We start from the raw sequence: 14283 nt of genomic DNA on the forward strand, positions 1-14283 counted from the left end.
CATGCCGCATGCGTACGACCCACCTCCTTCGCTTTACCCCAATGCGACCCATCTTGCGATTACGAACCTCATTGTACCGAATGCGACCTTGGATGCGCTCATGTATGTAAGAGAAGGAGCGAAGCATGACCACGTATATTAAACATGTTGTTGGAGGATTGGCTCTATTAGATAGCACGCACCATAGCCCAGCCAGTGTTGGAAAGGATGCAACACGCGCCATCGTGAATCCACTAAACAAGCATTTAGATCACATGAGTAAGTGAAAAATGCAACGTTTGATTCCTCCATTCAAGCTCACTCATTGATTATTCATTAGAGGAGAAGGGACAGGATGAGAGCAGTGACAAGAAGGGATCATCATCAAAGACAACGACAACAACGACCACTGAGAAGGAGGCATCTTCTACAGAGGAAGGAGAACAAGGATATCAATATGGAACGTACCATTGGACACTGGAACGTGTATCTGCCGTGGCGTTGATTCCATTGATCACGACACAGTTTGTGTATGGTGCACAACCTATCTGCGACGGCTTATTGGGTGTAGTCTTGCCGTTTCACATCCACCTTGGCTTTGATTCATGTATCACCGATTATCTTCCCAAACGCGAATATCCACGTCTTCATAAGGCGGCAATGTGGACGCTTCGAGGATCTACGGCATTGGTCATGTGGGGCTGTTACGAGATCAATACAAATGAAGTAGGATTAACAGAGATTGTGCAGCGTTTGTGGCTAGCATAAAGAAGGAACATTTTTCAAAAATGAAACATCTTTTTTTTACCATGGAGGAAGGGTGTGGAACAACAAGCTTGGACATGTGATTATATGGCCAATGCATGAAAATGTGTATGTGGTGCTTGTGTATGTGTGACAACAACCCAAATTCGTAAATGAAGCGATATGCAGAAAGGAGTACTAGATGATGCATACACAAATAATGACGCTGGTGTCTTTTTTACAGCTCTTTGTCCGAATATTCTTATAAATCTAGCTCGTTGTGGCGCATGATGATGCATGTCGGGAATTGTGAGAAAGAGGAAGGAAGGATAGACAAAGAACCTTTCTTCTCCCATACTACATCTTGCATGTACAATAAGCAATCTACTTCAATCCTCCCCACACGCGCCCCCCCCCCAATCTTGGCACAAGACCTCCCATCATCACAAGGGGAAGAGCATCCAAACGCACACTACATTTGGGTCTTACCAATGGTCTTCTTGTTTAGGAAAGCAAACGTATCGCAGAGCACACATGATGCCATTGCTCTGTTTAGATTTTCCGCTTTGGATCAACAACCAACTTTTTTTTTGTTCTCTTTCAAAATCACATAGGATACAAGGAAACTGGCATACAACAAGACCAAGTTGCTATATGTACACATGATGCGTAATATTATAAATGCTTGAGAGGGTTACTCGCTTACTGTAAGTCTATATACTATGCGTATGGGATATAAATCCCTATTTTGCCTATTCCTTTTTCGAGTTCAGGCCGTGAATATAGGAGATTATTATCGATGCATACTGCGGCGATGGGAATGGTGGTTTCGGTGATGATGATGATGATGCGATGGCATCATGTGGATACCGGGAACGGGTGTAGCTGTAGCACCATTAGGATGGAACACAATAGGTATACCATAAGATGATGGTGGTGATGTAGGGTGAGGAGAAGGGGATGGCACTATAAGCGGTATCATGGGCAATGGTGTTGATGACGGTGATGGTGGTGTTGCTCCCATGTAGGGTGAAGATGCAGTATGCATGGCAACTGGGTGATGTTGTTGCTGTGGTCGTTGATTGCGTAAAATCTCAGCACGTCGACGAGCATCGGTGGATGACTTTAGGTTATACGATGGCTCCTTGCTAGATGATGAATTACGTTTGCTGTTGCTGCTACTACTACCTCGTATGGCGTCTTCAGCAATCCTGACATGTTTCTTTTCAGGTGACTCATGTTGATGAGAAGAGTATTGCTGGGTTGTTGTTGCTGCATTCCTTGTCCCACGTGTGGTTTGGTGGTACGGATATGTCACAGGAGCTGTCGACTTTTGAGAATACACATCCGGTGAAATCCCAGCACTTTGCCGAGATGAGTACAAGCTATCTCGAAAAGATACACGACGAGATGGCATTGTTGTGGTTGGCTTATTGGTATTGCCAATAATGCTGTTGTCGCTCACTTGTCGTGGGGTAGGTGGACGATTCATTGGATTTTGGGTATGGTGCAGGTCACCCACTGAACGTGAGCGGTGATGGGTTGCATCCAATTTCGACATCAAGGTTGGGCTTGTACGTGCGTGTGAATGGTAATGGTCTCTTTTGGACGTGTTCCCGCCAATTTCAACTATGATCCGAGAATAAGATAGACATAGGTAAGTATCCAAAACGATCGCCTACCCTATTCCCAATTCACGCATACACCTTGTAACTTTTTCTTACCTGATGTACGATTCACATTCATCATATCGGATGATTCGATAGCTATGTCATCAGCGTCTACAAGTCAATGGGTTACCATGACATGCCGTGTAATGTGCATTTAAGCCCTTGTCATACTTTACCTGCTGACTTCGAACTACGCTTCAGGCACGAGCGAAGAGGTTGCTTTGTGGTGGCTACAGCTGCAGCTGAGGATAAAGATTGGGGTGGTGGTGTTGATGATGTACGTCTATGCATAGAAGGATGCTTGTCACGATGCATGGTGTTATCTTGAGGAATGGGTCTAGGCATGGTATACTTGGATAATTCTGGAGACGGCTCATCGGCTTCATCATCATGCGGGAAATGTTTCGGAGGAGTAGTATCATCGGTGATGGATGGTGTAATAGGAGCTGAACGACGTTTGGAGAAATGTCGTGATAGTAAACGACGCATAGGCTTTTGCATTGTTTGAAGCATTTTCGATTCGGCTTGGGGTTGATGAAAAATGACGCTCTTTTTCCATGGCTCATGAACGTCCGTAACGCCAACATCGTGAGCATCAGCTGTTTTGGTAGCTTTGGCCAAGGAAAGCCGTGAGAAGCTAACACTAATATGGTCTACAGACATTCTAAGAGAGAAGGATGAATGTATGTATGGGAAGAAAGAAAAAAAAGAGAATCGAATTCCCCATTGTCCTTTTTAAAGAAGGGGTACTATGGCGGCTTTTAAAACAATGAGGCCACTCATCTTGATGGTGTGTGTGAGTGTGGAGGAGTAGCAGCATGAATTCTAGGAGGCGGCTCATGTGGTGATAAACAATATCACCGAGCCATTTAAGATACAAATATGCATTGGTGGCTCAATCTTGTTGTTGCTGCTGCAGGGCCGGTTGTTGTGTTCTTTCTTTTCTTCTCTTTTCGCTGTGCCGACAACCTTGTTTGTTTGCTGTTGCTGTCATTTGACAACCCCCAACCCATATTGATGAAAGCCATCTCGCCAACATGTCATGGTCCATTGAATACGCCGCTGTCTCATACGCCACCATGTCAATGATGTTACCCATGTGATTTAGCGCATTTCCTGTTGTAGGCTTGTGCTAAGCCAACAGGTTAGGAGTAGCCATCAAAATGGAAAAAGATGTGTTCGAGGCTATACATGTAAACCCAGCCATTGGGGGAGAGTTGTTGTAGATCGTGGATTGTGTATATGTATGTATGCCTAATAGGTGGTGGCATGGTCACGTTAGAATGCTGCAGCACGGAGTGTGCAGGCACTCGCCATTAAGTGGCAAATGAGGAGGTACCTCCCTCCCATGTGCTGTATGAAACGCATATCTATTTCAGCAACATCCACAAAAAATGCAAACGATCTGCGCGTTGTGTCATCTAATGGAACAGGCTGCATATCAAAATCAAGATTCTTACTTGTTTCAGCGGATCTAAACGTTCATCTTACTATGGAAATGTGTGCGTTGGGTATTGTTATGGAGAAAACATGCAGCATTGCAAGTAATAATGACGTTGTAGAATCATAATGTAAGAAACATACGATTTTCCTTGGGGTGGATCTTGATGGTCTTTGGTTTTGAGCTGCATACTACATGCATTCACTGATTCCAAAACGATAAGCGGTGATAGGTATACACCATCTCCTTGATCTACATCAACAAGCTCCACATTCAAAAAAGGCATTCAACCCCAATCTATCATCACCATGACAATCATCACCTAGGTCACCATTGTGAAAGCGTATAAGCCAACCTCCCATGATTGGCCAGCCCCAGGCACCCACACACCCCTTTCGCATCCATCAAAGTATAACATCTCCCTGGCACAAAATCTGCAAAAAGAATGAAGGAGAATGATGCGTTATTGCATAAACGAGCGCTAGGAGAAAAGCAAGGGTGATTGATTGCTTGTTGTATGTACATGTGATATCTCGTGATGGTCTAAGCTCAATATCATTTAGCAGAAAGCAGGGTACTGGATACAAAAAAACCGGTTACATTGCTGCAGTGATGAAAAATACGTAAGGGTGATAGGCTCGCTAATACCCAATCACGTTAACGCTAGCTTCAAACAGGTTGTGTGGATACTCTCATGAGTGATGTGATGATGACGATGATGACCGCGCAATGGTGATCCAAACATCGGTGATGAATGTTGATAAAACTATGGCTCCCTGCTACTCTTGATGATTGATCTCTTTTTTTTCCTCTCATCCAAAACTTATTGATCCACTAAACATGGCGGATAATACTCTTTTGAAAAGCGCAAATGTCGTTGTATTCCTTTTCTTTGTTCTTGTCACGGGCTACTCTTTGTTTTCCAAGGACGTGATTGCTGATATCTTTCGGGGATATGAGACGTAAGATGCGTGGTGTGTGCGTGTGCAACGTTGAACTTGGATTAGCCTAACGTTTAGCATGATTTCTTGTTTGCAGATACTTTGATCCTGGTATTTGGCTACGAGCGGGTGCATGTGCATTCTATGCAAACGAATGACTAACTTCATCATAAACCTCAAGCTCGCTGGATGTTCTTGGTTTGGGTGTTGATACATCTTTTGCTGCTATGTTTTGTGGCATACCAGTGGACGAACGATGCCCATGAAACGGTGGTAAACGGCGTTGGTTGGCATTTTGTGGTGGCTGCACTTCTCAATTCCCTATGGTTTAGCCTATTGGTAAGTGTGATATTTTTCATCATCCTACCCACAATAGGATAAAATGGTTATTTATGGATATTCATGCATCACTTGCAGGAAAGCCACCATCCCATTCTTGGATTCATCGTCGGCATCTTGCTTTTGGTTTCGGTGTCGGTTATTTTCTGTAAGCCCTTTTTCACACGTGATTGCTGCTGATGCTAATGTGGCGAGATTCTTTGTATGTAGACAACCTGGCCGAAAACTTTGCGCCAGAAACTTGGGCCCAAAGGTTCTTAATTCATGCTCCCTTTTCAGTCTGGCATGGTTTCACCATATTTATGGCTGTATGGAACGCGTTCGTGGCATTCACCACTGTCAGAAAAGACCAATTCGGCATCATCTTGCATCCCAACATCCTTCACGTTATACTTGTCTATGCAGCTCTCGCCTTCCTTACATTGAGCGCGATTGGTTACGTCCAATACAAGCACGAACGATGCGATGTCATCTCCGCATGGGTGATTGCTTTTTGCTTGTGGGCGGTCTTTGATCATGTAATCTATGGGGTGGGTGATGTTATATATGAAATGAGTACTGAACAAGCATGCATGGTGTGATTATTATATAGCAACTCGATCCCTTGCTTCATTGGCCAGCGCTTGCGGCTGCATTGATATCCACTATTTGGCCGATTACGGTAAGAAGCGTGCCTTTCCTTTTGTGACATGTATGCACGGACAAATACATTCAGGCTCATCATCCCAAATCACATGCTTTACATTCAGCCATTTGTCTATCATATGGTGAAATACCGTACGATCCACCCGGAGGAGAGAGAACGCATCCTCAACTCGACAACAACAAATTAAAGTGACACGCTACCAAAAAACTACCCCTACTATATGCTCGCGTAAACCACCACCTATGACATAGCAATACACACAATCCACACACACATGGCTTTCGCTTTTTTTTTGCGAATGAAGTAAGCATTTGTACCACTGTTGCACAATAAGGAATGAAGATCTTTCCCTCTTGTTTTGCTTTGCTATTCTCAATGAATCATGTGGTCAACAAAAGTAGACTTTGGATCGGAACAAAAGGAGATGGATTTTATCGATGAGATGTGTATGGCTGGCAAAAGAAACTCACGCTTGTGTGCCACAAGCTTGGCACGTTGTTTTTAAGCGATGGATGGGGAGATGGGTATGAATGGACTGAGATGCATTATTGTATGTGCGCATTTAGCCACGGATCCTTTGCTGTGGATGAAGCGGAGTGTCCATATCGTGGGATAACGCAATTCTTGTGGCGAATGGTTTTCTCTTGTTAGATGCGCATGTGCACGGGGACAAACCCAAAATTTATCGCACTTGAAAAATTTCGAGCATGCATCATCTTCGGATCATTGCCATGGAAAAACCTTTATAGAGGCATTTTTGTTATGGCTCATTCTCGCTCACTTGTTATCACCCACCCGACCCATCCAATCAAAGCCCATATTTGCTTAGTTGCCTTTTTCATTTTTCCTATCACTACAGCACTTCTTGACAAGCATAACACACACACACACTCCCCCGTTTTTGCAAAATGAACGAGGAGTATACATGTAGACATGACATGAGAGCTAAGCGGTCCCAGAAGATCATGCAAGGTTAGGGTCAGCAAAAAGGGGGAAGAGGCCATGCACACAATGCAAGTTCTAGACATCAGCTCAGAACGGGTGCAAAAGAAAATAGGCCGTTTGTATGGAAGGGATGTAGTCAGCATCATCTTCATGAATGTGCTTTTGACGATAAGGGCCTTCTTATCGAGAAATTGCCCGCGAGTCAGATTGTGCGTGTGAGTAAAAAGCCGCTTTATCAATGCAGCGACTCCTCCCTCTTATCTCTCTCCACATATTATCATGTTGGTTATGCCACACACACTCATGCGTTGTTCACTACATGGTAGACACCCCCCCCTTTTTACTCATCCTTACCTACCCCCGTGCCTCTAAATTAGTATTCTAAAACCACTGTTGTATAAAAAATAGCCCCGTTCTTTGCTAACATATGATTTGCATTCATCGCCATAACAACGGCCTATGGGTCTTCACTCCTCTTTATTCCCTTGGAACATGTACATATGCATTTCTTTGGGTTGTTTTCGATTTGACCCTTGTTTGCCATCAAGGGTGGCACCATACGGGATGGATTGGAATCAATCAAAAGCGACAACGGATAGCTTTCGTTGCACCAAAAGCAAAAAACTGCCAAGGTGACACAAGGTACCATGTCAATGATCCGCGTGCATCATTTGATAGAGGGCAGCATAAAAAGGCTCACATCCCTTTTTGTCCCGACTTTTTTTTCTCACTTTTTTTTCATCTCATTTCTGTTTACACAATCATGTACTCTCAAATCCATCATCATCATCATCAACCGAGCTTTTATCCATCTGCTACCTTCTCTTCTCCTCCGTTTGCGGATATGAGCACTACTACAGCAATTGCTACTACTACGCCTCCTCCATTGACGCCTCATCATCAGCATTTGATGGATGGCAATGATGTGGCCTTTTCTGGTAGTGAGGTCTCTTTTGCTCAACAAGATTGCTTTATGGCTCTTATGGGTATTCCTTCAACCACCCATGTCTCATCCGCTTTCCCTGTACATCAACAACAACGGCCTCAGCATCAGCAGCATTATTACAACCCGCCATCCCCAGCCACGCCTGGTTCTCAGCACTATGGCTATGGGTCAACTATTCAAGAGCCTTGGGCACAAAAAGAGGATGACATGTCGTGGATGATGATGAATCCTATCACCGCTAATAACGACGACCCACTTTTCTTTGACTCATCACTTGTGTTGGCCCAGCAACAGCAACAACAGCAACAGCAGCATCAATCATCCCATACCATTGTCACTGCAACTGAGCAGTCTCCTCAACAGCATGAAGATACGGCAACAGAGCAACCACCATCACACATCAATCCTTTGCAAATATTGTCACCAGAAGCATTGTTTAGCCTTTCACCTACACATCATAGCGATGCCTTGTTTAATGAAATGGTGTATGATGAGCCACCTGCCGGCATGGAAAATGACATGATTTCGCCTGGTGATACGCTAAAGTATTTGGATTCATCAACAACAACAACAACAACGTGGTCATCATCAAGTGGTGCTAGTAGTCTTGCTGATGAAGATCAAGGTGGTGTAATAGCATCATCATCATCATCGTATGTGCACGAGAATGATGAAAGTGAGCCACACAATGAAACCATCGAGAGCACGCGGCAACAAGATCCAACCATGAGCAGCGATGATGAGGAAAGCTATGTGGAGGATGACGATGATAGCGATCCTGATTGGTCATTCTCATCAAGGCGGCAACCAGCTACACGGCGGCACGTGCGCAGTGGTGTCTCTGCCAAAAGGAACAACAGGAACAAGGCACTACCTTTAGTAGCCAATCATAATGCATCATTGGCACGCCATTCAAAACCGGATTTGACCAATCACCATGATGGAACCATCCACTGTACAAATTGCGACACAACCAACACCCCCCTTTGGCGTCGTAATGCAGAAGGCGATCCGCTTTGCAATGCGTGTGGCCTCTTTTTCAAACTTCATGGCATTGTACGTCCCCTCTCTCTCAAGACCGATGTCATCAAAAAACGAAACCGTGGTAGTAATTCGGGTGGTATCAAGAAACAATCGCGTCGACGTCGTTCTTCCAAAAAGAAATCAAAGGCTTGAGTAAAGCTCTTCTCCTCGCATTGCATTGTATATAACCTTTCCCCTTACTTTTGCCCTTGCTTTCGCGTCATTTTTGCGTTTCATGATGAAATGATCCATCGCACACAATAACAACGTGCAGCAAGATCTATATATATATGCCCATCTCCCCTTTTCTCGATACACTTACGTACATGCCTGGTTACCCATAACTTAGATATTATACATCATATGTTGAAGTTCCTTTTTGTCTTTTATCCTCTCAATTGCATAATGCATATCATTTTTTGATTATGGCGTCATTCATTGCTATATATATCCTATTGCTTTGTGTTGTCATGCTTGAGGTTGGATCAATAGTACATTGCACGTACACAGGAACAGCAACAACCCCTGCTAGTTAGCTTGATTCAAAAAGCCATTCTTTATAGAAATTCACTATGAGAATGCCTACCTAACTAAAATGATAGTTGCACGAGGCATGAAAAGTCTTAGAATGTACGTGGCTAGAAGAATCCCATTAGGTTTGGTTATAGAATCACCCATCAGATTGCTTAATCCTATAGCTGTCCAGGTCATGGGTATTACTAATAAAGGGTTTGCGTTGTGTAATGGGCGACAACTGCTTTTGTTGGAGAGGCTCTTGCTGGTCACGTGTTGGTATTTCAATCGAAAAAATGAATCAAGCCGCGTTGACAAAGATTACCAGTAAGCTGAAACAGCAACATGTAATGACCCAAATTCACATCACGAAGCAGCTAATCCATTGAAGAAACCAAGGGATTGATGCGTGTATGATCGTAAGATAGGGCGCAGCTTTCCTCATGTAGGGTGGATGATGCACGCACATAATAGGAAGCCCGATGTCATTATGCATGTAACGCGCACGTTCATGTCTTTTGCTTCAAATGGCATGACTTGCATTGGATCAAATGACCCCTCCCATTCCAGCAACTTTTTGGCGGTGATAATGATATCCTTTCTTCAATAACCTGATATTGCTATTACCAGGCCATGATAAAGAGAGCATTGATGGGAAAAGATGGGGATCTTGTACCGTGTACATGCACCTGTGTGAATCAGTCAGCTGTCTTTTTTTCGATAGAACAACATGAATAATCCTTCCATAGAGCACCCCAGGGTCCAAATTACCAAAGGTGGATATGCTGATATAACACAAGGTCTTGTTATCAGAAGTCTGGGTGATAAGCGATTGGATTACATTGGTTACATTACGACACAAGAAAATTTTCAGTGCGGTGGTTGTCACATCAAGGCCGATCATATGACATGGTGTTGTACAATCACAAGTTTGTGTGTGTGTAAATGCGAGCCTTACGTTGTATAGTTCCAGGCTCCAACAAACGGAGATGCCTCCCCGTGGGGAATTGGTAGTATAGGATGATGAGATGACAATTTAAGAGGGTGATTGTTTTTTCCTTCGTTCTTTGATTTCCGCCTTGTCTTACCGTTGCACAAGTAAAAAGGAAAAACGTTGTCGTCTCATCGTGCTGAGTCAATGAACGTACCCTGTACAGGGTTCATTATCAAATCGTAGCGCGTGGGGAAAGGGACCCTGATTTCCCACCCGCTTATTCGTAATGATGATGAGCTATATAAATGGCAACGTCAGGGTTCTCCTTTTCGTATAATTCCTCACACACACAAATAATCTAGCCCCTTACATCTCTTTCTTCTTTCTTCATGAAATTCATTTCTGTTGCTGTTGCATCAGCATTGGTGCTTTCCTCTGCTGTGGTGGATGCCAAAACATGGTTGTTCCCTATCCCCCAATCTATTGAATGGACCGGCTCTACAGCAGCCCTTGCCCGTAACTTCAAGATCCGTGGTGCTCAACATGACCATGTACAATCGGCTGCCCAACGCTATGTGAACCTCATTTACAAGGAAAAATGGACACCTGTGCAAGTAGCCTATGACAATGAAACATTGTCAGATGCCAAGGACGCATTGTCTAGCTTGGATATTTCCGTCAAGGACAACAATGTGGCATTGGACTTTGGTGTGGATGAATCGTATACCTTGGATGTTCCTTCATCAGGTGGCAAGGCTTCTTTGTCCGCTGCTACATGGGTGGGTGCGTTGCGTGGTCTTGAAACCTTCTCGCAGTTGGTGGTATCATCCTCTTCCAACAAAAAGGGCAACTTGGTGGTACATACGGCACACATTGAAGATCAGCCTTCTTTCCCACATCGTGGTGTCATGTTGGATACAGCTCGCAATTACTTTCCTGTGGATGATATCTTGCGTACCATTGATGCCATGTCCTATAACAAGATGAATGTCTTCCATTGGCATGCAACCGATGCACAATCATGGCCGCTTCAATTCAAGTCCCACCCGGAATTACACGAGACTGGAGCTTATTCGTCAAGTGAAGTGTATACTCCCGAGGATGTCCAAAAGATCATCGGCTATGCTCAAGCACGTGGTGTTCGTGTTGTACTCGAAATTGATATGCCCGCCCATACTGGTATCATTGCAGAGTCGCATCCCGATTACATCATTGGTTACGACCACTTTTGGAATGGTATTGCTGCCGAACCACCTTCTGGCCAAATTGATTTATTGAGTGACGACGCATGGCAATTGGTCAAGGATATCGTCAAGGAAGGCACTGAACGCTTTGCAGACTCGTTTTATCATACCGGTGGTGATGAAATCAATGCAAAGGCCTATGAGCTTAGTGAAGATTTCGTAAAGTATACCAAGGAACACAACATGACAACCAATGAAGTATGGTTTGAATGGACCAACAAGCTTGTCGATTACGTCAACAAGGATCTCAAGAAACGCCCTGTGATGTGGGAGGATCCAATTCGTGATGGTGGCGAGGTATCCAAGGAAACCGTTGTTCAAGTGTGGACCGCTCCACCCCAAAATTACACTGTAAGTCTTTCTTTTCTATCATCATTATCATCACCATCACTCATCAACATCATCAATATACAGCGAATTGGTCATGATGTAATCATTTCTACATCGGATTACTTTTATCTTGATTGTGGCAATGGAGGTAATAAGACAATGAATGGATTTATCACGTGGTTGCTAACGCGCATAAATGACTTTCTATAATTAGGTTGGCTAGGCAACGATGATCGCTATGTCAGCCCTACTCAACAACCAACCGATGAAGACACTTTGAACTATGGAGGCAATGGAGGCTCATGGTGTGCTCCCTACAAGGTATGCATTTTATTTGTTGCCCCCACCCTAATGACTTGATTCGCTCACACACGCTATAGACTTGGCAACGTATGTACACCTTTGATCCCAACTATGATATTCCCGAGGATTCTCCTGGAAAGATTCTTGGTATTGAAGTCGCCTTTTGGACCGAACAAGGAGGACCCAGCGTATTGGATAGCAAGCTTTGGCCACGTAGTGGTGCTGCTGCTGAAATCACATGGTCGGGTGCTTATGACAAGGATGGTAACCGCCGTACACTTCGTGATGCTCTTCCTCGTATCAGTGATTGGGGCTATCATTTGGCTGCTCGTGGAATTGCTACCCAACCCCTTCAACCAAGATGGTGTCTTCGTCATCCAGAGATGTGCAACCTCAATGATCCTTCCTCCTCTGATAATTAATATTGAAACCCCCACCCTGTAGCTTTCTCCCATATGCTGTTGATCAGTCGATGCGTGTATAGTAGTCATCAATAAATAGTGTCAATCCTCAGATACGTTGTTGATCTTCACATGGCACAACATGGATAAACACGAGATGTAAAAAACAGGATTGTTGATCATTCATTCTATATTACAGACCATGATATAATAGGTGAAACGAGCGATATGGTGATAGTAGATGTGAAAAATGGCGTATGCTGGTGGCAAGAAAAGAAAAATGCGAAAGATGAGATTGGGAAGGAATAGCCTTAGTCACGTTTGGCATCATCAACATCAGCCGACGTAGCCGTAGTGGTAGTGGTAGTAGTGGTAGTGGTAGTAGTTGCTGTTTTGGCCTTTTCTTCTGATGCGGGTGCTGCAATGGTAGCCATTTCCTCTGCTTCAAATAAGACTGAAGAATCACCAGCAGCTGCAGGTGGTGCTGGAGATGATGGTGAGGGTGCATCAACAGCCGTTGCGTTGGGTGCTGTAGAGGTTGGAGTGGATGAAGAAGATGTTGCTGCTGATGGTTGCTTAGTCGATAATCGCATGTCCAATGCCTTCAAAGCCAATGCTCTATAATGTAAGATGATCCCATGAGTAATCATTGATATAGATTGGTTATGCAAAGCATACCTCCTTCGCTCAGCTTCGGCACGTGCACTACCAGGAAGTGGGGATACAGAACGAATACCACTTTGACTCTCCAAATCATATGCATAGTTTCTTGAAGCAGGCGTACAAACTCCCAAACGTACAAAGATACCATAGACGATGTTGGTGACAGGTCGAAGAATAGGACTATAGAACGCAGATACAAATGAATACGAGTACCAGCCAACAATGAAAACAAGATTACTCACTGCAAGAATTCAGGGAAAAAGGTAACAAGAGCAAATGCCTCGCTGTGATCACCACGAATACCATCTTGGTATTTGAAGAATCGGATATAAATCCAGCCAATCACCCAACCGACATTGACAAGGTTATAGAACACGATGGCCCGGAAGAGGATCAATGAAATAATGCTTCCTGCTGTAGCTACACCAATCAAGTTCTACAATACCATTCATTAATACAAATCTCATCACCCATGGCACATTTAGATGCTATTTACCTTGACACGGATAGTCACAGCATTACCCAACAATGCAATACGATGTTCAGGAATAAGATGTTTGAATGCAACCAAGAAAGCGGAAAAGACACCAGCCATTCCATTGATTTGGATCTTGTACCTGATGAATGCCTTAGTTTCCCATAATAGAGATCCAATCCAATCCAACTTACAAGTAATCGCTGTCGCTTGAGATATAAAAAGAGACGAGGATGCCGATCCATGTCATGACATTGGACAATGTTGCGGTAATCATGACATACTTGAGTAGTTCCCGGCTACCCCATGCTCGTTCCAAGTACTTGCCACAAAGCAAAAGAATCAATGCACTTGCTATCAACTACATTATCCATGAATGACCTTGTTGTTGTATGTATGCTTGATTATCCAACCTACCGCAAAGACATTGTCTTCATAGAAAGCAGCCGTTAAAAAGGTCCATGGATTATAGAGAGCTCTATGTGTTAATGAATAGTTGTGTTAGTTGTATAGTGAATGGAAGTGTTGAGGAAGGGTTGATCATACAAGCCAGGAAGGATGCCAATGAAAGGGCAACCCAGGAACGCATTGGTCTCAGCAGGGTCATCTGCGGTGAGTTGCAAACGATAAGAGTAAATGTAGCTGGTACATGACAAGGCGACCAAGGTAGTGACGAAGGCCTTTGTCAATGAAGGAATGTTGGACAAGGCTGATTTCAGAGTTTGAGATGTGGCCATACGGAGAGT

The 14283-nt window shown here is 43.9% G+C and overlaps 6 protein-coding genes across 6 annotated transcripts; 4 read left to right on the forward strand and 2 right to left on the reverse strand.

Moving 5' to 3' along the window:
* Positions 1–41: 41 nt before the first annotated feature.
* O0I10_009840 (uncharacterized protein) lies at positions 42–747 on the forward strand (the record flags this gene model as incomplete). The annotated part of the gene is made up of 3 exons (XM_058489826.1): positions 42–102; positions 172–258; positions 320–747. The coding sequence occupies 3 exons, from the start codon at positions 42–44 to the stop codon at positions 745–747; spliced, it is 576 nt and encodes a 191-aa protein (XP_058339448.1).
* Positions 748–1516: 769 nt separating this feature from the next.
* O0I10_009841 (uncharacterized protein) lies at positions 1517–3056 on the reverse strand (the record flags this gene model as incomplete). The annotated part of the gene is made up of 3 exons (XM_058489827.1): positions 1517–2352; positions 2448–2504; positions 2570–3056. The coding sequence occupies 3 exons, from the start codon at positions 3054–3056 to the stop codon at positions 1517–1519; spliced, it is 1380 nt and encodes a 459-aa protein (XP_058339449.1).
* Positions 3057–4674: 1618 nt separating this feature from the next.
* Positions 4675–5947, forward strand: O0I10_009842 (uncharacterized protein; the record flags this gene model as incomplete). The annotated part of the gene is made up of 7 exons (XM_058489828.1): positions 4675–4796; positions 4873–4886; positions 4957–5114; positions 5193–5262; positions 5325–5632; positions 5707–5775; positions 5864–5947. 7 exons carry the CDS (start codon positions 4675–4677, stop codon positions 5945–5947), a joined length of 825 nt encoding a protein of 274 aa, XP_058339450.1.
* Positions 5948–7468: 1521 nt separating this feature from the next.
* Positions 7469–8827, forward strand: O0I10_009843 (uncharacterized protein; the record flags this gene model as incomplete). The annotated part of the gene is made up of 1 exon (XM_058489829.1): positions 7469–8827. One exon carries the CDS (start codon positions 7469–7471, stop codon positions 8825–8827), a length of 1359 nt encoding a protein of 452 aa, XP_058339451.1.
* A 1683-nt stretch (positions 8828–10510) lies between these two features.
* On the forward strand, positions 10511–12420 carry O0I10_009844 (uncharacterized protein; the record flags this gene model as incomplete). The annotated part of the gene is made up of 4 exons (XM_058489830.1): positions 10511–11716; positions 11780–11843; positions 11910–12016; positions 12076–12420. The coding sequence occupies 4 exons, from the start codon at positions 10511–10513 to the stop codon at positions 12418–12420; spliced, it is 1722 nt and encodes a 573-aa protein (XP_058339452.1).
* Positions 12421–12710: 290 nt separating this feature from the next.
* Positions 12711–14274, reverse strand: O0I10_009845 (uncharacterized protein; the record flags this gene model as incomplete). Its single annotated transcript, XM_058489831.1, has 7 exons — positions 12711–13017; positions 13078–13242; positions 13305–13498; positions 13559–13679; positions 13732–13898; positions 13955–14015; positions 14084–14274. 7 exons carry the CDS (start codon positions 14272–14274, stop codon positions 12711–12713), a joined length of 1206 nt encoding a protein of 401 aa, XP_058339453.1.
* Between the last annotated feature and the right edge of the window lie 9 nt (positions 14275–14283).

The sequence above is a fragment of the Lichtheimia ornata genome, assembly GCF_029851405.1.
Source record: "Lichtheimia ornata isolate CBS 291.66 chromosome Unknown scaffold00060, whole genome shotgun sequence".
Classification (NCBI taxonomy): Eukaryota; Fungi; Mucoromycota; class Mucoromycetes; order Mucorales; family Lichtheimiaceae; genus Lichtheimia; species Lichtheimia ornata.